This window comes from Neovison vison, chromosome 11 (assembly GCF_020171115.1).
Source record: "Neovison vison isolate M4711 chromosome 11, ASM_NN_V1, whole genome shotgun sequence".
NCBI lineage: Eukaryota > Metazoa > Chordata > Mammalia > Carnivora > Mustelidae > Neogale > Neogale vison.
Genome location: NC_058101.1, coordinates 105,463,597 through 105,486,316, shown reverse-complemented (window position 1 = coordinate 105,486,316; position 22,720 = coordinate 105,463,597). Strand labels below are relative to the sequence as shown.

The 22,720-nt window shown below is 38.2% G+C and overlaps 1 protein-coding gene across 4 annotated transcripts in view; it reads right to left on the bottom strand.

The window, feature by feature from the left end:
• The window catches only part of SLC9B1 (solute carrier family 9 member B1), a 63,310-nt gene extending 47,203 nt beyond the window's left edge, over positions 1-16,107 (bottom strand). The window contains exons 1-2 of one of the 4 annotated variants that reach the window (XM_044224381.1): positions 16,026-16,100; positions 6,017-6,103 (exon numbers count right to left, since the gene is read on the bottom strand). Coding sequence is in view for 1 of the 4 variants with exons in the window: in XM_044224380.1 (XP_044080315.1) it covers positions 16,030-16,043 (14 nt within the window). In the remaining 3 variants the exon portion in view is untranslated. Of the gene's footprint in view, positions 1-6,016; positions 6,104-9,840; positions 9,898-16,025 lie in introns of those variants that run through there. The other 3 variants (XM_044224383.1, XM_044224382.1, XM_044224380.1) reach the window with 3 other exon arrangements.
• Between the last annotated feature and the right edge of the window lie 6,613 nt (positions 16,108-22,720).

The window sequence follows — 22,720 nt, the reverse complement described above, 5'->3', positions numbered from 1 at the left end:
AACTAGGTCATGGTTAGGATAGCAGGACTTGGAATCCAGGCAAGCGAACCATGCAACAGAACTTCAAAACTTAGATAAGGAGTCTGAACAATAAATGTACATGTTAGCCACTGTAAGAGAAATTTGATACTGTGTCAAGTAACATTTATGCCTGGCAACTACTCAATACTCTCTTTACATATCTGCCAAGAGAGGAACTGTAGGTAGTAAGCAGAGCAATTAAAAGTAAGGACTTCGGAGCTGAGATAGAAATGTATTTCACCCCTTTATCTTTTAATAACCATGAGGAGTGATTTATTTCCATAGGCCTCAATTTCCTTACCTGTAATGATATATTGCTAAATATATTGGTTATTGTGAGGATTAAATGATATAAAAGCTGATACAAGTTGGATTAAGTTAAGCATTCAACATGAATCATTTCCACAACACTATGAGTTTTTTTAAATTAACATATAATGTATTATTTACTCAGGGGTACAGGTCTGTGAATCATCAGTCTTACATAATTCATAGTGCTCACCATAGCACATACCCTCCCCAATGTCCATCACCCAGCTATCCTATCCCTCCCTCCCACCCCAGCAACCCTCAGTTTGTTTCCTGAGATTAAGAGTCTCTTATGGTCTCCCTCCCCGGTCTCATCTTGTTTCATTTTTTTCCCCTCCCTACCTCTTATGATCCTCCACCCTGCCTCTCAAACTCTGCATATCAGAGAGATCATATGATAACTGTCTCTCTCTGATTGAGTTATTTCGCTTAGCATAATAGGAGTTACTTGTTATTCTCATTTTATAGATGTTGAAACTGAGACCCACAAAGGGTAAGTGGTTTTCCCAAAGTCACACAGCTAGCAAATTGCATAGCTGGAATTTGAACCAAATACTCTTTAATACTATTTAAATCCTTGTTAACCTTGGTATCATCTTTTTCCTTTTAGCTATTCTGGAGCTGTTGCACTGTGGATTTAAGTTGCATTTTCTTTTTCTTTTTTCTTTTTTTTTAAATTTTTTATTTATTTGACAGAGATCACAAGTAGGCAGAGAGGCAGGCAGACAGAGAGGAAGGGAAGCAGGCTCCCTGCTGAGCAGAGAGCCCTATGCCTGGCTTGATCCCAGCCCCCTGGGATCATGAGCAGAAGCTTAAGTTGCATTTTCATGATGACTAACATTATTTTCACATATTTATTGGCCATTTGAACATTTTCTGTAGTAAAGTGTCAGTTCAAATCTCTTGCTCATTTAAAAAAATGTATTGGCAGACTTTTACTGACTTTTTTGAGTTCTTTATGTATTCCAGAATCAAATCTTTTATTAGATATATAAATAGGCAATGTTGTCTCCTATTCTGTGGCTTGTCTTTTCACATTGATGATGTCTTTGAACAAACAGAAATTTTTATTTTAATTTAGTCTAATTTATCTTTTTTTTTAATAATTAGAGCTTTATTGTTTTTTAAGTCTTTGCCAACCCCGAACTTATAGGGTATTCTATATATTTTTCTAGATGCATTAATGTTTTGCCTTTCACATTTAATTCTAAGATCCATCTGGAATTGATTTTTGTGTATGGTGTGAGAAGAGGTAAAATTCATTTTTTCTTGTATCAAAATCGAACTGACTTAGCATCATTTATTAAAAAGATCATCCATGGGGCACCTGGGTGGCTCAGTCACTAAGTGTCTGCATTTGACTCAGGTTATTATCCCATGGCCCAGGGTCCCTGAGTCGGGCTCCCTGTGCTTCTCCCCTCCCACTTCTACTTGTGTTCCCTCTCTCGCTGTCTGTCAAATAAATAAATAAATAAAATCTTAAAAAAAAAATCATCCTTTACCCATTGCATTCCAGTGTCAGCTTTGTTGTAAATCAGGTGACCACATATATGTGAATTTATTTTTCATTTTCTTCTGTTTCACTGGCTATTTGTCTATCCTTATGCCAATACTACACTAGTACTTGTATAATAGGAATTGTTACCTAGTGTTGGAAGTTCTCCAGTTTTGTTCTCCTTCAGAGTAGGATTGACTCTTTATCTCTTTATATTTCCACATAAATTTTAGAATAAGGTTGTCTATTTATACACACACTCTTTCTCACTTTCTCTCTCTGGTGGAATTTTGACAGAAATTGCATTAAATCAAAAAAAAAAGAAATTGCATGAAACTGTAGGTCAATTTGGGGAGAACTGACATCTTAACACTACTGAGTCTTTTAATTCTTGAACACTGTATCTCTTTATACTTAGATTTTCTTTAGTTTACCTTAGTAATGTTTATAGTTTTCAGTGTAGAGCTCTTACGTATCTTTCATTAGACCTATTTCTAGGTATTGATGTTTTTTGGATGTACCAAATGGTACCATTTAAAAAATTTATTACTTGTTTTTTTGCTGGTATGCAGAAATACATGTAATTTTTATTTATTTACTTTATATCTAAGCCTTGATAAATTCACCTTATTCTAATGATACTTTTAGATTTCTAAGTACACAAGCACATAGTCAGCAAATGTTTTATTTCTTCCTTTCTAAATTTTACATATTTTTTTTTTCTTTTCTTATTGTACTAGTTGTAACCTGTCTTTACAGTTTTATATCCTTGTTGACCTTGGTATTGTCTGTCCCCAATATTTGTTTTAATATATATCTGTTGGCAACACATTCCTTATTTGTTTGCCTTAAGTGTCTTTATTTCACCTTTCCTTTTGAAAGCTGTTCTCACTGAATACAGAATTCCATATCAGAAGTTATTTTCTTTAAGAATTTTAAAGATGTTCCTCTCTATTCTGGCTCCCATGATTTCTATTGAGACATTAACTGTTAATTCTTACCATGGCTCCTTTGAAGATAATATGTTCTTGGCTGATATTAATCATAGTTATTAAAAAATCTTCTTCCATTGTGATAAAATATATATAACAAAAAATTTACCATTGTAAAGTATACAGTTCACTGGCATCAAGTACATTCATATTAAGCAGCAACAATCACTACTATCATTTCCAGAACTTTATTATCCCAAACTGAAACTCTGTATCCAACTTCCTATTAACTCACCATTCTCTCTTCTCCTAACTCCCTGGAAACCACATTCCACTTTCCATCTTTATGAATTAAAGTACCTTAAGTACCTCAGATAAATGGAATCTATAATATTTGTCCTTTTGCATTTGGTTTATTTCACTTAATATAATGTCTTCAAAATTCATTCATGTTGTAACATGTATCAGAATTTCCTTCCCCTTTAAGGATAAATAACATCCCATTGTATATATATACCACATTTTGTTTATCCATTCATTCATTGATGGATATTTGTGTCATTTCGACTTTTTGTCTATTGTGAATAATATTGATAAGAACATGGATGTACAGATAACTGTTTAAGTATCTGCCTTCAATTATATTGGGTATATACACAGAAGGAAATCTGCTGGATCATATGGTAATTGTCTCATTTTTAGGGGAACTGCCACACTGTTTTCCACAGTGACTATGCCTATACCATCCTATATTCATACCAGTACTGCACAAGGGTTCTGATTTCTCTACATATTTGGCAGCACATGTTACTTTGTTTTTCATAATAGCCAGCTCAATGGGTATGAAATGGTATCTCACTGTGGTTTTCATTGCCATTTTCCAATGATTATTGAGCATCCTTGAGCATCGGCAATTTGTATAACTCCTTTAGAAAAGTATCTATTTTGGGGCACCTGGGTGGCTCAGTGGCTTAAGCCTCTGCCTTCAGCTCGGGTCATGATCTCAGGGTCCTGGGATTGAGCCCCACATCTGCTTCTCTGCTCAGCGGGGAGCCTGCTTCCCCCTCTCTCTCGGTGCCTGCCTTTCTGCCTACTTGAGATCTCTCTTGACAAATAAATGAATAAAATATTAAAAAAAAAAGAAAAATATCTATTTTGCCTGATGATTCACAGACCTGTACCCCTGGGCAAATAATACATTATATGTTAATAAAAATAATTTAAAAGAAAAAAAATATCATTTTAGTCCTTTTCCCAGTTTTTCTTTTAAAGATTTAATTTATTTATTTGAGAGAGAGATCACAGAGGGGGAGGAAAGGGGAGAAGTAGACTCACTGCTGAGGAGGGAACCTGATGCGGAGTTCCATGCCAGCACACTGAGATCATAACCTCAGCTGAAGGCAGAAGCTTAAGTGACTGAGCCACCCAGGCACCCCTTTGCCGAGTTTTTAACTGGGTTATTTATTTTTGTTTTCAAGTTGTAAGAGTTCTTTATATATTCTGGATATTAATCACTTGCCTGATAAATTATTTGCACTAATCTCTCATTCTGTGGCTTGTCTTGTCTCTCTGTTGGTGGTGTTTTTCAACACACAAACATTTTAAATTTTGATATAGTCCAATGTATCTATATTTTTTATTGCCTGTGCTTTGGCTATCTAATCAAAGAAATCACTGCCAAATCTAATATCATGAGGTTTCCCCCTATATTTTCTTCTAAGAGTTTCCTAGTTTTAGTTCTTACAGTCATAGTAATTTTAACATCTTTTTCTGCTAACTGCTAACTAAAAATTCTAGGGTTCCTTTGAGTCTGTTCCTATTTTCAATGTTCTGTCTCATGCATGCACAGATGGAGATGACCCAAAGCCCCTGGATGGGTTCATATGCATAACTAAGGAAACTCATTCTCCAGTTTTTTTCTTCTCCTATATCTATATATACCTATTATCCTATATACCCTGCTATATATCTCAAGATCTTTTTCCCTGGTTTCTCTGGTCTGAAGATGGGGTTTTTCTCTGAGTTGTAGCCCATAATGTCATTAATAGGACCTGCCCTTGGGAAAAAATCACAAAAGAAAACAACATCAATAACGAGGATTCCTCATGCTCTCTTTAAACTACAGACTCCATTTTCCCACATCTGCAGGTCATAAAAATAGGTTTTCTATTGTAGTTTTGGCCTCCTGTGCTATTATTGCATTGGTTTTATGACTGGAGCCTGCCTTCAGGTCAAAGCTGCAAAAGAAATTCAGTCTTGTAGTTTTGACTCTTCTTCACAATCCACTTGCTTTTTTACTTTTTGATCTTCATGTAGTTGCTCTTCAGGTTTTGTCTAGAGTCTTTACTGTGAGCGGTGAAAAAAAGAGGTTGCAGTGGATCTATTACATATTGGAGGGAACTGGAAAGCTGTGTGCTCCATGAGAGAAGGGACAATAACCAGTTTTACCCTTGATCTACATGTGGTAAGCATTTAATAAATATTTGTGAAACAAATATGGAGTGAACTGAGAATTTTATTTTTTTATAGATTCCATTTATTTTTTGACAGAGAGATCACAAGAAGGCAGACAGGCAGGCAGAGAGTGGGGGGGAAGCAGGGTCCCTGCTGAGCAGAGAGCCCTACGTGGGGCTCAATCCCAGGACCCTGAGATCATGACCTGAGCTGAAGGTGGATGCTTAACCCACTGAGCCACCCACGTGCCCCAAGAACTGAGAATTTTAAAATGCCACATACTCAAGATGACAACCAAAACAGAAACATTTCTGCATGTTAAGAAGAAAGGAAGGTTTGGAGAGCTAGGACCCTGGCTAAGGTAAGATTTAAGATTTTTAAAGATTTTTTAAAAGATTTTTGGTACAAAAATGGGGGAAGATAAAGAGGAAAATCCAGATACCTGACTAATTTAGGGATCAGAAACAGGCTAGGCAGGATATATGAGCTTTAGCTCTCTCCCCATTTTCCCCTTCTTTCTTTTTAAATATTGTGCCTATCTGTTTTCCTCTTTGCTCTAGATATCTCCTCTCTGTTTTCCTTTGGACTTCTCACTTCTCCTGGAGATGTCTTTTTCTTAGATAATCAATTTTTCAAATGCCAATTTCCTTAATACAATACAAATTTTTTAATTTAAAATGTAGATAAGCTCATAACGTTTATCTTTCTTTTAATAAATTTTTAGGAGTCAGTTTCTTGACAGAATAAATCTTGTCAACAACTCTGTGCAATTTTCAAAATAAATTTGATATAAACAATAGCCTACCTGTATAAATCAGAATTGTGGCAATCCGGGTGTCTAGGGGTTACAGTGACTGTATCCTGTTAGGAGTCCTCTCGTATGTCTGGATAGCTAGCAAAATGGAAAGAATGAGGGCTTTGAAATCAGAAATATACTACTTGCATGATCTTGGGGGAAATTATAGTATCTGGTTATCTTTTAATGAGCATAATACTATCTACTTTTCTTACTTTGTTCTCACAGTAGAGAAGGCAGAACAAAATTTGAGACTAACCAATCAAATCTGATTCTACTAGACATTAGGGCATGATTTTCATATATTAACAAAAAGAAGACTTAATAGTGGTTTATATTCTAGTATCTTTTATGATCACTTCAGTTTCATTTTTAATTTTATGATATATTTATTTCAGTAAGCTTCTTTTTAAAACTTTATTTATTTGAGACAGAGATTAAGAGAGTTGGCAGGGAGGGGTAGAGAATCCCAAGCAGACTCCATGCTGAGTGTGGAGTACGATGAGGGGCTCAATCCCATGACCTTGAGATAACAACCTGAACCAAACCAAGAGTGGGATGCTTAACGGACTGTGCTATCCAAGTGCCCCTCAATAAATTTCTTAAAAATCCTTTTTGGAATAAGACAGAAATAATTAAATATAGACTACATATCTTGCTATTATGGGGATAAAGTGAGATGTTTTTATAGTTCATAGCAAAAGCTATGGTATTCAACTGATAATTTTTATTAGAAATGGGGGATGCTATCATATTGTTAGACTTTGCTTTTAAAGTGGTAGAAAGTTTTGATGGATTTAAGAGGCTCTGGTTTTATTAGAATGTCTCTTTTATTATAAATGTTAACAGAAACAGTATCATAAAGTTGGGAAATCCAAGCTTTCTGCTACATAGTATTGAGTCAATTTCTTGTCATTTCACTTCCTTGTCCTTAATTCCAGACTTGTAAAACGGGGTAGAGAGGGAGGAGGTTAGATGATCAAAGGTTTTTGCCAGTTTTAAGTCTACGCTCCTTTCTATTCACTTATGGACTTACTAAGAAACAGCATGAGAGAATATCAACACATGTTGCTTGGGAACTACCGACACATCTTATATAAATATGTATATATGTATGTATGTATGTATATCATATAATAGAAACAACTAGTTGTCTTTCCTTGGTCTGTGTTCTTGTACTCTATACTGTACTTTGGGTTTATCATTTTGAAGCTATATTGTGCAATGGCGACATCTATTGATTTTATCCCTACCATTCAGCAAAATTTATGGCCAATTCTTAGTTCTCTTAAGTATGGATCATTTCACTCTGTGGTTTAGCCAAATACTTTAAAATCATTCCTTATTTCTCTCCCCTACAGATGTAAAAATATCAATTAAGTTTGACAGCAGTCTTAATAATTGGATACATAATAACTGAAATTTTAAAAAAATCATAATATTTAGAATTAAGTATAAACTATTCTAAGTGAGATTGCAACTTTTATTCCTTCCATTGAAAGTAGATCTGGGATTTGAATTCAGGTGTGTTTCAATATGTAGCCCATGCCCAGAGTCACTAAGTATTACTGACACATAATGCTCATTTAACATATATTTATTAAATGAATGTTAGGTAAAGCATAAGCATCAATGTGTGTTTACATGTATTATTTTAGGATGTTTGGAGCTACTGTTTTCATACAAAGAAGTCTTTTTGAGTGTACATCAAAGATCATCAAGTAAAAACTTAGTATAAGCCTTTCTGAACAAATGAATTTGAAAGCTGTATCTACAAAGAGAATATTCTTTATACAGAGCATTCAAATTAGAACAGGACTTTTTGTTTTGTTTTTAAGATAATGACTATTTGGCATTATTATTTAATCAGGACAATACAAATCTGGACTAAATTAGTACTCCAATTCAAATCGACTTTGCCACTGTTAAAATTCCTATAGTATTAGGTGTTTGTTCTCATTAATCAGGTATTATCTTGAATTTTTATTCTTTTCAGGTGCCAAGATCTTGTTTCCACAATAAAATGGTAAGGTTTTCCAGGGTTCAGAACATGTTTTATATCCTTGTCTTTCCCTTTGCCCTAACCATAATGGTTTTTCTCACCAAATAGTAAAGTTACCAACAATTTACCCAGAATCCGTGGTTTTCCACGATAGAGCATCAAACTATCATGGCTTTCTCTCTAGTTCTCTTGATTCTACATTTCAGTCACATTACACTGTTACTTGTTCTCCCATGCATTTTTTGTTTTCTTTGCTTGTAATACTTTACCACTGCATCTCTTCTTTGTAAATGAAAGGTACTGGTTAAGGGTCTTTCTAATAGAATTTCCTATAAGGCATTGCACAAAACTAGAAGTCGTCTTTCTTTTTTGAATTCTCACATCACATTATCACTTGTCCAACCTTTGTTCTAGCTCTCTGGTTGTCCTTTCTTGGTCTTCTTTTTCTCTATCCATCCTTTGAGTGTTGGGGTTCCTCAGCACTCTTCCCTATCCCCTCTTCTCTTCTTATTCTATATACATTTCTTAAGAAATTTATTTTATTCTCATGGCTCCAATTATGACCAATATGCTGATGAGTCTGCCTAGAGAAGCTCTGTTGAGTTTCTAAATAGTGTATTTAAGTACTTACTGGATATCTCTACTTCATTGTGTTTACAAGCATCTTAAGCTCAATATATGCACAACTGAACTCAAAACCTTCCCCCACTAAGTCTATTCCTTCTTCAGAGACTTTCCTATTTCAGAGAACGAAGGCAACATCTACCTGTTGCTGAAACTAGAAACCAAGGAGTCATTCATTCTCGTTCCCTGCTGATATCCACTGATTAATAAATCATGTTAATACAAGCTCCTAAGTAACTGAAAATTTTGTCCACTACTCTCATTATAAATTGCTGCTGTTCCATTCCAGGCTATAGGCACCTTTTCCCATAAGCTCTGTAATGATGTTTCAACTGGTCTCCCTACTTCCAGTCTTGGGCCTCCCTTTTTAATGTCCACAGTGCAGCATAATCTAAAATATAGCATGATTATGGCAACTTCCTGCCTAATATTTCTCAATGGCTCCCCATAGAAGAAAAATGTCCAAACTCAAACTCAGCTATGGAACTCACTTTAATAAGGGCTAAACTTGTCCTTGCCAATCTCATTTTTTACTTGGCTTTTTAAACTTCAGCTGTATTTTAGTTCTTTAAACTTGCCAACTCTCATATCTCTGAGACTTTATATATTCTGTGTATTGTCTTCCAACCCTACACCACTGTTTTTTGTACAAATAACTCTCTATCAGTGTTGAGCTCCTCCCTTTAGAATTTCCCTTTAGGATGCATCCTTATCACAGCATCCATCTCACTATTACAATTGCTCGTTTAACTATCATCACGCTATTATTTGACAAATATTCACTGACAGCCCACTGTGTAACTGGTACTGAATTCATTCTCCTTTGTACATAGAGTTTAGTCAATACAGGGTATTGTGGAAGCACATATAAAATGTGCTTGGGAGAGGGTACAAGAAATGCTGTTTAGTGACTTGCATTTCCCTACTAGATTAAATCAGTGATTTCATAATCATCTCTGAGTTCTTTAAATTACCTAAAACAGATGGTAGGTAATTATCTAATCTCATTAACTGTTGAATTTTAAACATACAGAAAAAGTTTTTGAATTGTAAAAGGCCTCTAGCCAGCCATTACTTTCTACCTAGCTGTTTTTCTTTGATATCATTTTGGATATAATAAAATATAAAAAGCAAAGAGACAAACTACTACAGTAAAAAATATAGGACTTGTTGTCAGAACACTGTGGTTAATAATTCTGCCACTTACTAGGTATGTGTCCTGGATCAAGATCCTTAACCTTTCTGAGCCTCAGTGTCCTCATCTGAAAAAGGTAGTTATAAAATCAAATGAGATAAGAGAAAATAAAAGCATATTATAAAATGCATATCCCATCCTTTTTTTTTTTCAAAGAAATGGAACAAATAGTCCTAAAATTTATAAGGAACCAGAAAAGACCTCGAATAGCCAAAGGAATATTGAAAAAGAAAGCCAAATTCTGGACTTCAAGCTCTATTACAAAGCTGTCATCATCAAGACAGTATGGTACTGGCACAAAAACAGACACATAGATCAATGGAACAGAATAGAGACCCTCAACTCTATGGTCAACTAATCTTCGACAAAGCAGGAAAGAGTGTCCAATGAAAAAAGTCTGTTCAACAATTGGTGTTGGGAAAATTGGACAGCCACATGCAGAAAAATGAAATTGGACCATTTCCTTACACCACACATGAAAATAGACTCAAAATGGACGAAGGACCTCAATGTGAGAAAGGAATCCATCAAAATCCTTGAGAACACAGGCAGCAACCTCTTTGACCTCAGCCGCAGCAGCTTCTTCCTAGGAGGATCGCCAAAGGCAAGGGAAGCAAAGGCAAAAATGAACTATTGGGATTTCATCAAGATCAAAAGCTTTTGCACAGCAAAGGTAACAGTTAACAAAACCAAAAGACAACTGACAGAATGGGAGAAGATATTTGCAAACGACATATCAGATAAACGGCTAGTATCCAAAGTCTATAAAGAGCTTAGCAAACTCAACACCCAAAGAACAAATAATCCAATCAAGAAATGGGCAGAGGACATGAACAGACATTTCTGCAAAGAAGACATACAGATGGCCAACAGACACATGAAAAAATGCTCCACATCACTCGGCATCAGGGAAATACAAATCAAAACCACAATAAGATACCACCTCACACCAATCAGAATGGCTAAAATTAACAAGTCAGGAAATGACAGATGCTGGCTAGGGTGCAGAGAAAGGGGAACCCTCCTACCTGTTGGTGGGGATGCAAGCTAGTGCAACAACTCTGGAAAACAGCATGGAGGTTCCTCAAAAAGTTGAAAATAGAGCTACCCTTTGACCCAACAATTGCACTACTGGGTATTTACCCTAAAGATACAAACATAGTGATCTGAAGGGGCACGTGCACCTCAATGTTTATAGCAGCAATGTCCACAATAGCCAAACTATGGAAAGAACGTAGATGTCCATCAACAGATGAATGGATAAAGATGTGGTATATATAAACAATGGAATACTATGCAGCCATCAAAAGAAATGATATCTTGCCATTTGCAACAATGTGGATGGAACTAGAGGGTATCATGCTTAGCAAAATAAGTCATTCGGAGAAAGACAACTATCACATGATCTCCCTGATATGAGGAAGTGGAGATGCAACATGGGGGGTTAGGGGGGTAGAAGAAGAAGAAACGAAACAAGATGGGATCAGGAGGGAAACAAACCGTAAGTGACTCTTAATCTCACAAAACAAACTGAGGGTTGCTGGGGGTAGGGGGGGTCAAGAGAGGGTGGTGGGGTTATGGACATTGGGGAGGGTATGTGCTATGGTGAATGCTGTGAAGTGTGTAAACCTGGCGATTCACAGACCTGTACCCCTGGGGCTAAAATTACATTATATGTGTATAAAAAATAAAAAAATTAAAAACAATAAGAAAAAAAGCATATTATAAAATGCAAAAGGCTACCCGAATGCTGTCTATATTGTTATATACTATTATTATTTGAGTAAATGCAAATTAGGTCTCCCTATTACTGGTCATTCCAGCTCTATAGGCAACAGGATTTCCAAATTTCATCCTTCATCCCCACTTTACTATTTAAGAGTTAGGGTTTTTCGGGCGCCTGGGTGGCTCAGTGGGTTAAAGCCTCTGCCTTCGGCTCGGGTCATGATCCCGGGATCCTGGGATCGAGCCCCACATCGGGCTCTCTGCTCAGCAGGGAGCCTGCTTCCTCCTCTCTCCCTGCCTGCCTCTCTGCCTACTTGTGATCTCCGTCTGTCAAATAAATAAATAAAATCTTAAAAAAAAAAAAAAAGAGTTAGGGTTTTTCAATTTAATAAACACATATTGATGGAAGTGGTTAAAAGAAAAGCCCCCACACAACAAAAACAAACCTAAAATTTAACAAGTAAATATTAAAGGGGATAAAAGAGAAAAAAGCAGCAGCCTATGAAAATCTAGAATTTAGAAACATGGATCAAAGAAAAATCAAGTCTTTTTTTTTTTTTAAATGTTAACTGGAAGGGGAGGTGGCACCAAAGAATAATGCTGTGAGTCATTTATCAATAAAATGGTAACCTATTGAGCTGGGAAGTCAGGATATCTGGGTTCAAGAACTAGCTCAGTCAGTAATTTATCACTAATAACCAGGTAGCCAACCCTCCCAACAGTCTGGTCTTATGACTCCTTGGCTATTATGATCTTTTCCTCCACCCTATCTCAGCTACCCACTAATAAGGCCACAAATCTCAAATGGGCACTTGATCCTGCCCAGCTATGCTACTCTATGCTTGTTTAGTATTGCTATTGACTGAATATTTGTGTCCCCTCAAAATTCATATGTTCAAATCCTAACCCCTAATGTGATGGCATTAGGAGGTGGGGGTCTTTGGTATATGATTAGGTCATGAGGACAGAACCCTCATGAATGGGATAAATACCCTGGATGAGAGTTCCTGAGAGCTCCTTATTCCATTTTGGCTACTGTGAACCAGAAATAGGGTTCTCACCAGACACTGAATCTGCCAGCACCTTGATCTTGGACTTCCCAGCTTCTAGAACTGTGAGAAATAAAATTGTTTATAAGCTACCTAGTCTATGCTATTTTGTTAGAGCAGCCCACAGAGACCAAGGCAAGTATGACGGCCTTCTGTCCTTTAGAATGATATTTTATAGGGCGTCTGGGTGGCTCAGTTTGTTAGGTGTCTGCCTTCAGCTCAGGTCATGATCCTAGGGCCCTAGGATCGAGCACAGCATCAGGCTCCTTGCTCTGGGAAGCCTGCTTCTCCCACTCCCTCTGCCTGCTGCTCCCCGTGCTTGTGTTCTGTCAAATAAAGTCTTAAAAAAATAATAAAAGCCAAGAATACTATATCCAGCTAGGCTATCATTGGGTAAAATGTCTATTTTATGTCTTCTTTTCACCCTTTAAACCTTCTACCCAAACATTCTTCCTCTCTCTCCTTACTGATCTAGCCTCAGACCTTCTACTTTCTTGAGAAAAAGAGAATCAGTATCAGGCAGAAACTCTCTCCTGAGATCATTGAATCTATTCATCTGTCTGCATGGCTATCTATACTCATTGCCTTTCTTCCTATTACTATAAATTTTACGTTCATGTTTCTGAGCCAATACATCTACATATTCCCTGGATCCTATTCCCTCTTGTTTTATCAAAGACTTCACTCTTAAAATATACACATTCTCTCTTATACTATAATTTTTCTCCTCTATGGAATAATTCCCATTAGCCTAGAAACACACTTCAGTATTCCCATCTTTGAGAATTCTACTTTGACCCCACGTATTCCTCTATTACCTACATTTCTCACTCTTCTTCATGAAATATCATGAGATATCTATAGTGCTATGTCTATTTCTTCACATTACATTTTCTCTTCATTTTGCTTGTCAAGGCACATAACTACTACATGTTGCCAAAATCCAATGATCAGATCTCTTTATTTGATTTTTCAGTATGTTTCAATAACACTAGCCATGCTTTGTTGTCTTGGCTCTTCGGCCACCGCATTCTTGGGTTTTCTTCCTACTTCCTGAGCTACTCCTTTGCCATCTCCTTTGCTTGCTTCTTTTCTTCTGCTTTACCTCTAATCATTGGAATGCTCTCTATGAATACACTTTCTCCAGGCAGTTTTTTCTATGTGCTGATAAATCTCAACTTTGTATCTTTGGTTCCTTACAGAGAACTCAAGACACAGGACTTACTTTGGATTTCTAATAAACATATCAAACTGAAGGTGAGCAAAGTAAAAACCCTCCCCTTCACACACACACACACACACACACACACACTTTCTTCTTTAGTCTTTTTAATTTGGTATATGGCATAACCATCCACTCAAATTAAAGAGAAGAGCCTAGGAGCTTCTCTTTTTTTCTCTCCCCGATATTCGTAACATCATCAAGTCTGTAGGTTCTGCCTACAAATATATTTCATACCCATCCACTTCTTATACCACTTAAGCCCAAACTACTGTCATTTCTTCCTGGATCACAACTATCTTCTGGTACTACTCTTCTCCCCCAATCCCTATGATACATTAACCACATAACAGGAAGAACACATCTTTTTTTCAATGTAAATCAGATTATATTACTCCCTTCCAGAAAACTCCCTGCTGGTTTATCATCACACTTTAAATGAATTCCAAACTTATTCCATGGGTAGATAGATCCCCATGACCTATTCAAAGCCCTATGTGATTTGGCTCCTACTTATCTCATTAAGGTCATATTACACCACTTTATCCATATTCCAGCTACAGAAATCTTACTGTGTTCCTTGAAAGAGCCAAGCTCTTTCCTACTGTAGGATTTCTGCAATTGGAGTGTCCTTTAACTGCAGTGCTCTGATCCTAAATATTTCTGTGGTTGGCTTTTTTACATCACTGAGGTCTCAGTACAAATGTCAGCTCTTTGGAGAGCCCTTCCATAACAAATAAATCTAAAGCAACTTCTTCCCCAGTATCTCTCTCACTTCACACTATTTTACTTCTTCAAGTCACTTAACATTATCCAAAATTTCCTTGTTCGTATCTTGTTTCCCTTTGCACTAAATTTTAAGTTCCCTGAGAACGGGGATCTTGCCAGTCTTTTTTACCATTGCATTCAGAATAATGGCAAAATAGTAGCTCCTAAGGATACTTACTGAACTCCCGTTCCTGAGTGAGTCACTCAACCTCTCTCACATTTGCGAACTTCCTGGAGCTAGACTTGGCTCTGCGTCCAGGGACTACAAAGGTGTATAAGGCATGGCTCCTTGAGGATCTCATCCATTTATTCCTTCAACAAATATTTACTGAATGCATATTTTACTAAGTTCAGGTACTGTTTAATCTGTGTTTAGTTCCCTCCTCAGTAAACTGGAATTTTGTGAACCAACTCCAACTGACAGAAATGTATAAACAGGATGAATATGCAAATAATGTACAAAATGAGAGGTAGCACAAACATGTTATTTATATAGTACCCCTACCGCACAAGCCTCTTTCCTTTTGTCTGGTAATGGGTGGGAGCTCATGACAAGAGCCAACTGATAAAAAGCTATATAAATTTTGGTACTCACAGAAGGCAATAAATATGAATGCCTTTTTCATAGGCACATAGTAACTACACCATCCGGGGTCATGAATTCTTTGGTTGTGAGAGTAACAAGTGTTACTTTTCCACAGTGCTGTTGCACAAATATCAATTCTATTTATCCTCATGGAAAATTAGGGAGTATGAGGGTCAAGTGCTCCTCTCCCATTGCACCATCTAATTTTTCACAGACTTTAGGACACACATCGAGGGGTGTCAGGGACTTGGTAGGGCCTGCAGAGCTCTTACCACTCCTGAATGATGAACTGGACATCTGGTCCCTGTGCAACAACTGTCCTTAATCCTTCAAAAGCATTGATCTAAAGGGCTTGTCCCCTGTGATAAAGCCAACAGAAAGGGGCTGGGGACGGGGGAACGCGAGGAGGGTAAATTAGGGAGGAAGGTCTTCCAGGGATAATAAGCAACGAATCCTGGAACACACCTCCAGTCACAAGAGCATGTTAAGGTTCATCTGCAGATAGTCACCGATTGTACAACAGTCTGCCCTTAATAAAATTAATTTTGCAGTCAATCTTGACTGACAGACCTCTTTTTTCTTATTTGCGAATTACCTGCAAAACGAGAGAAACAGAGGAGGAAGGGAAAGAATAAAGAGGAGATGTGGGATGAGGGAGTACAGCAACGAGTCAGGGAGAGGGGAGCCAAGGGTTCGTGGCTGTTTCCCCAGCCTGGGAGCTACGCATCCCCCAGAAGCGGGAGGTAAGGAGTTCCTCAGGTCCGCAGGAAGGGAAGGACCGCGGGAGACCAGGGACCAGGAGTGCCCAAGGGCCCGGAAAGCGAGAGTTGAGAAAAATGGACCGTACCTACAATTCCTTCAGCATCCCTCGCTACCCCGGGAGCGGCCCTGGCGCCCAGCAACCGCCGCGTACACCACGCGCCGCGCGGGCGGGAGAAAGCCGCCGAGACCCAACCCCCACGCGGGCCGCTAGGGCGGAGCTTACCGCCGCGGGCTCCGCGGAGGGCGGCGGGGCGGGGCGGGGCGGGGTCTGGGCGGAGCGGGGCGGGGCGGGGCGGGGCGGGGCGGGGCTAGGCTAGTGGCGGAAGCGCCTTTGAGCGGCGTGGTGGGAGCTCTGGCCTGCGGAGGTGAGGGTTTTGGGGTTTGCTGGGACCGACTGGTGTGCTGTCAGTTTGTTCGACCCTTTCCTTTCCACGTCTCTTGTGAATATTGATCCATTGGGTTGTCAAAGTCCAGGGACAGGGTAGACATCACAGGGCCCTTGAGCCAAAAAGCAGCATCAGGCGGCGGCACCCGCCAGAAGTGACTTGTCACAACTCACATTATGTTTCCTCTTAAGTCAGCTGAAATATCAGTTGTAAAAGAGAATAGTCTCTGTGGTTAAGACTGTCTGGGCTCAAATTTCAGCACTGCCACTCTATAGCTATGGAATGACAGACAAATACGTAGCCGCCCCGAGCTTCCGTTTTCTTTGCTGTAGAGGACGTGGTTGCTGGTGGTGTGAGAAAAATGAACTGATAGATGACAAGTGTCTGGAACAGGGCTTGGTACAAAGCAAACACTCAATGTCCTGTTATTACCAAAAAACTATTTTTTTCCCCTCATGAAATCTTATGTGGAGACCTTATGAAACGAAAGCAGAGCTACTCTAGTTGAGGGTGGGCCCCTAGAAGCTTTGGATTCTTAATCCTAAGGCTCCTCTGATGGCATCTCCCAAGATTCCTAAAAGACGATAAACAACTATCATTGGATTAAGTCCAAATTTCTTAAAAACTGCCCTTGTCTAACTTCGCTCCTGCTACTCCAAAGAACTTCAACTCCTGCACACACTGCAATCCTTTTAGCCTATGTGGTTTTTCTTTTTGAAGTTATAATAACTATATGCCTAGGGGTGGGGGTCGGGGGGTGGGGAAGGGAGGCAGGGCGGAGGGAGAGAGAATCCCAGGCAGGCTCCAGCCCTAGGAGGCGCTCCATCCCAGACCCTGAGATCACGACACCCGGAATCGAGAGTAGGACATTTAATGGACTCACGCAGGCGCCCCTAAAATTATTCTATCAAGCGTGTTCTCTTTCCCCTTTTCTTATTTATCCTTTAAAATCTGACTTAAATTACAGTTCTTTCTTGGGTGATCAAAAAAAAAAAAATCTTCATCTTTAGCATGGTGTACACATCCCAGCAAGGACTGAAAGTTATTTTCTCCCTTGTTTCAGGAGAGTAGACCAGATTTTTTGTGATTATAGCATTAAGGAAATGCTTTGTTCTCCTGGCAGGGAAGTGAAAAACAGGGTACTGGTGGCGGTCGAAATGGTAGCGTTGGTTAGGAAGGCTTTTGAGAGGAGTCTGATAGCCTCCAGTGCCATGCTCTGTGCTCCAGATGCAATGAACTATTGAAGAGTTGAGTGCTTTAGGGTCCATCTAAGGAGGATAGAGGCACATCAACAAGTGGGATTTTGGAATTCTCATCAGAAGGCTCAAGCCAGATTTAATTTGGGCTCATCAACTAAAACTGTGTTACTTACTCCTAAATTGCAAAGCAATTCCCACTGCTTACAAAGAACTACATAAACTATTCATCTAGAAATACAATGTTCTGAAAGATTTAAAAAATAATGTCCTTCATTTATTTAAAGATAACATGATGAAAATTTAATAATGGTTCAAAAAACATTGATGCATTTTCTTATAAAAACTCAATAGTAACTTAATAATGAAGTTGATTACATGATTGCAACCATGTCATTGAAAACAAAACACTTTTGAGGAATGAGGAGAAACTTATTAATAATAGCATTTTTCACTAAATTTGATGTGATAAAAATAGCTTTAAAAATATCTCCTATATAAATGGTTGTACATTGGGAAGCAATAAATTGAAAGGTGATCAAGTAATAAAGATAGAAATGTGGTCAGTGATCTATTTGGTACAATTTTCTTTTCCAATCCTCCTGTCACTAATTTTCTTTATCAACCTTAAGTGCCAATTTTTACTATATTCCAGTCTTTACTATTTCAAACTTTCCTAATATGCCCATTCATGACCTAGTTGTTTTCCTTCTTCACCTTACTCTCTACTATTAATACATCAATTTAAATTGAAGATCCAATTCTTGAAGAAAAGTATCATGTCTTATTCATATTTGTATTCTCCACAGTGTCCATTTCCCACTAGAAATCAAGTTCTATTAAGCAGAGCCCTTGAACATCTTGGCCATTGCTGAATTCCTGGGTATTTAGCATAATTCCTGGCATATAGTAGAGTATTATGAGTGCATTCTGAGTGAGTGAATGAATGGATTTTTAAAACATAAGCTCCATGCAGGTAAGGATTTGTCAGTTTTATTCATTGCAAAATGAATATTTGACAATTACCAGGTGACTGAATGAGTATTTGGAAAGTTCAGTATTCATTATATACAATAAAAGTTCTTCAATCTGTATATCTTCACAGAAGTCAAATATAAAGTATTTATGATGCCTTTCACCTAATTCAGTGGATGATGTATTCTTTAAGACATCCTTTGAACTGCAAGAGTAAAATGTAAAAGAATCAAAATAAAGTGGATGTTTACATTGAGTAGTTTCAGTTTTGTTCCTTGTACTTTTCTGTGCTCTAAATTTTTTGCAGTGAAAATGTCTTATCTTGCAATCAGGAAAAAAAAATACTATTTTTAAAGAGTGTAAAGGATGAGATCATTTGCAAATATGTGGCTGAGGAAACTTTAAGGACACCCAGGTCCAATCAAGGTTATCTGGAGTTAAAAACAGAGAGAAAAATATTGAATTGTGAAAACAATTTAGAGCTGAAACCTAATCAGCCACTCCCCCCAAATCAAAAACAAAAAAACCTCTTGGAGGAGAGATGGATGGCACTGATCCTAGGAAAAAAAGGACATGGTAGAACAAGTACTTATAGTGATTTTTTTAGAAGGGTTCTTGAAGTATGACCCCCTTGTTGTGGACTGTTTTCCCCAAATTCATATGTTGAAACCCTAATCCCCGCTGTGCTGTTCTGTGAGATGGGGGCCTTTTGAGGTTATTAGGGTTAGGTGAGGTCATGAGGGTGGGGCCCTCATGATGGGATTAGTGTGCTTGTAAGAAAAGATACCAGAGAGTTTACATACTCCCTCTCTCCCACCCCATTCTCATCTCTTTCCCTACCATGTGGGAACATAGCAAGAAAGAGTCCATAAGCAAGCTCAGAAGAGAGCCCTCAGCAGAACCTGATCATGCTAGCACCCTCATTTTGGACTTCCATCCTTCAGAACTATGAGAAAATAATTGTGTGTTGTTTAAGTCACTCAGTCTGTGGTATCTTTTATAGCAGCCCGAGTAGACTAAGACAGAGCAAGGAGACTAAGATCTGAACTATTATGTGGCAAGTGGCTTTCTTTTTTTTTTTTTTAAGATTTTATGTTGTTTTACTTATTTGGTAGAGAGAGAGATCACAAGTAGGCAGAGAGGCAGGCAGAGAGAGAGGGGGAAGCAGGCTCCCCACTGAGCAGAGAGCCCGATGCCGGGCTTGATCCCAGGACCCTGAGATCATGACCTAAGCTGAAGGCAGAGGCTTAACCCACTCAGTCACCCAGGTGCCCCGGCAAGTGATTTTCTATACTGGAAGAGGATCCCCTCAGTAATTCAGTCAACAAATGTTTATTAATTGCTTACTGTATTTCATGTCATGTACAAACTAGTGAGGGTCCAAAGATAACCGAGACAAGGCTCTCACTCCTAAGGAGCTGATTTCATAGGAGATAAGAATGTAGACAAATTGAAAAAAGGGTTATAAGTGTTCTGACAGAAGTATCTTCTTTTTTATATATATCCCTTTTGTAGGATACATACATCCCTTTTATAGGGACTCAGGGGTTAGAATAATTGTTTCTATCTGTGGTTGGGGCTGGGTAGGTTTTGTTGACCTGAGTCAACACTCTATATCAGGTTAACTCTGAGTTCACCAACCAAGTGGACAGCTGTGACTCACAATGTGGTGATAAACCTGAGGCTTCAATGGTGAGCCCTGCACAGGCCCATACTGGACATTTAAAGATTTATATGGTGGCTGCTCACCGAGGAGAAGGAGAACTCACTGCATGCTCTCCAAAATGCAACAGGCTATTGGCAGTGGCTAAATGGCTTCTTCCGCCCTTTCTACACTGTGAATTTCCATTTCTCATTCTTCTTTGGGGCCTTGACTATTTATAACAACATTCTTGTTTACTTATACCAGTTGTATTTTTTATAAGTTAATAAGCGTTTGGAGACTGTTACTATGACAAAAACTATTGGAGAATGTAGGACCTAGCACTAACTGCAGCACCCTTCTGGGTCACATGTCTTTTGCTGTCTAAGTCTTAATCATCCCCCACATCCTAACCAAGACCCTATTTTCTCTGGAAGCTGTGCCTAAACTACACCACCCCTGGATTAGGTGGGTGCTCCTGTTATGAGCCTCCTAGACTCCCATATTTGCTGCATTAGAGCACTTATCATACTGTTTTGAAATCTCTTATTTGTCTCCTCCATCAGACTGACAGATCCTTAAGGACAGGAACAATAACAGTTTTGATGATGTGCTTAGGTCACCAAAAGCTTCCACTAAGTATTTGTTGAATGAATCTGGTTTTAGAGCCTGTCAAGAGAGGACCAGATGAACATTGGGTTTATGTTGCTGCCACCAATGTACACCTAACCAATTAAGTTCAGTTTGAAATATCTATCTGAATTTTTGTATAAATTAATACAATCCAAATAAAGAGCATGAACTAGAAGAAAACACAGTACCATAGAGTAACCAACATCAGGCTGATGTAAAAATGAAACTGTTATAGCTTCATAATATGTAAGCTTAATAAAAATTAAGCTGGTTTTAAATAGAGGTAAAAGTCATGGAGAAAGGATCTGGAACAGCAGTCTAAGGACAAAAGAGGAATGGATAGGCTTTATGCAAATCATCCTGGTAGGATCAGAATATTTATAATCTATTCATTTCACACATTTTAATATCTACTTTAAGATTAGACTGAACTTTGGATTCTGGGTTAAAGAGTTCTAAGTTCAGGGATATGATAAGTAAGTAATAAATAATGCAGGGATACATACACCATGAAAAACACTGTGAACTATATTCAAATATGATTATTCTAGCAACTAGGCAGAAATTGACCTAGAGTCAAAGAGAATTTAAAGATGATACATTAGAGCAAAGATGGTCTGTTGAGTAAGTGGGATAAAATGTGACCTATGTAGGTAAGCCTTTCTTCTACTGTCTTCTCTGCAAGCATGCCACAATGGTTGAAATTCTTGCCATAGAAATCACTCTTTCAGTTTAAGGTACTATCTTTAGAAAGCCTGCTAACATGCAAGATTATGCTACTAAGTGATGGTAACATTCCATACAATGGTACTTCTGTCTCCCAAATCTGAACTTTTCTTACTCCTAAGAATCTCACTAAAGGATGCTTAGTGGGAGGCAATACTATCAGACCTCTTCAGAGCTGGGTGTGGTCATCACCAGTAGAATGTAAAAGGATATATATGGCCAAATTCACATATTTACTCAAAAATAAATTGCTTGCCTTGGATTCACCCTCTCCACTTCTTCCTGAAGTCTAGAAAGGAGACATGGGAGACATTCATCTTTAACCTGTCTTAGGGCTTAAGACATGTCAGAGCCTCAAGATAGAAGGACATGGGTCTCTAAGGAAAACCATGAACTAACTAATCATGACAGCATCAACCAGTCAGCCAGTTTCACGAAAGGGAAATAAATTTCTATTTTAAGTATTATATTTTTTGGTTTCTCATTATAGCAGTTTACCTTACTCTAATTAATATTACATTTATGAGGTTGGCATAAATTTGACAATTAGTTATCTCTCACCTACAGCAAAGGAAGAGCCTGAAGATATGGGTCACAAGAAACAAATAAGAAAGGGCTGAACCAGGGCACTCCTTAGGGGAAGGCAAACTCAGAAGCGCTGCTAAAATGGGAGACTCTGTGTTGTCAGTTAGGAGAAAGGATAAGGTCTTTTGACATCTAGATAGGTGCAAAAGGAAGAGCCAATGAAGACACTTGGCACACTTGAAAATTTTGGTGGGACCAATCAGTTACAATAATTCACAGAAGGGTAACAAGAGAGGTCAAAATGGAAAAGAGGCAGATTGGCACAGAAAGTGGGAGTAGAAACTGATGAAGTGTTGCATTATGGTATTTAAAAATAAAAAAGTATAGAGGAGTCCAAAACATTTCAAGGTTTGAGTGGTCAGGTGACCATGAATCATGACAGTAACAGTACGTTAGATCAAGCTGTTGGTTAGTAGAACAGGATACTGAACTTGATTTTTTCCATGTTAACTTTAAGTTGTGGTAATGGTGAGCCTGGGTGGCTCAGTCTTTAAGCATCAGCCTTTGGCTCAGGTCATGATCCCAGGGTCCTAGAATCAAGCCCAGCATCTGATTTACTGCTCAGTGGGGAGCCTGCTTCTCCCTCTCCCACTCCCCTGCTTGTGTTCTCTCTCTTGCTGTGTCTCTGTCAAATAAA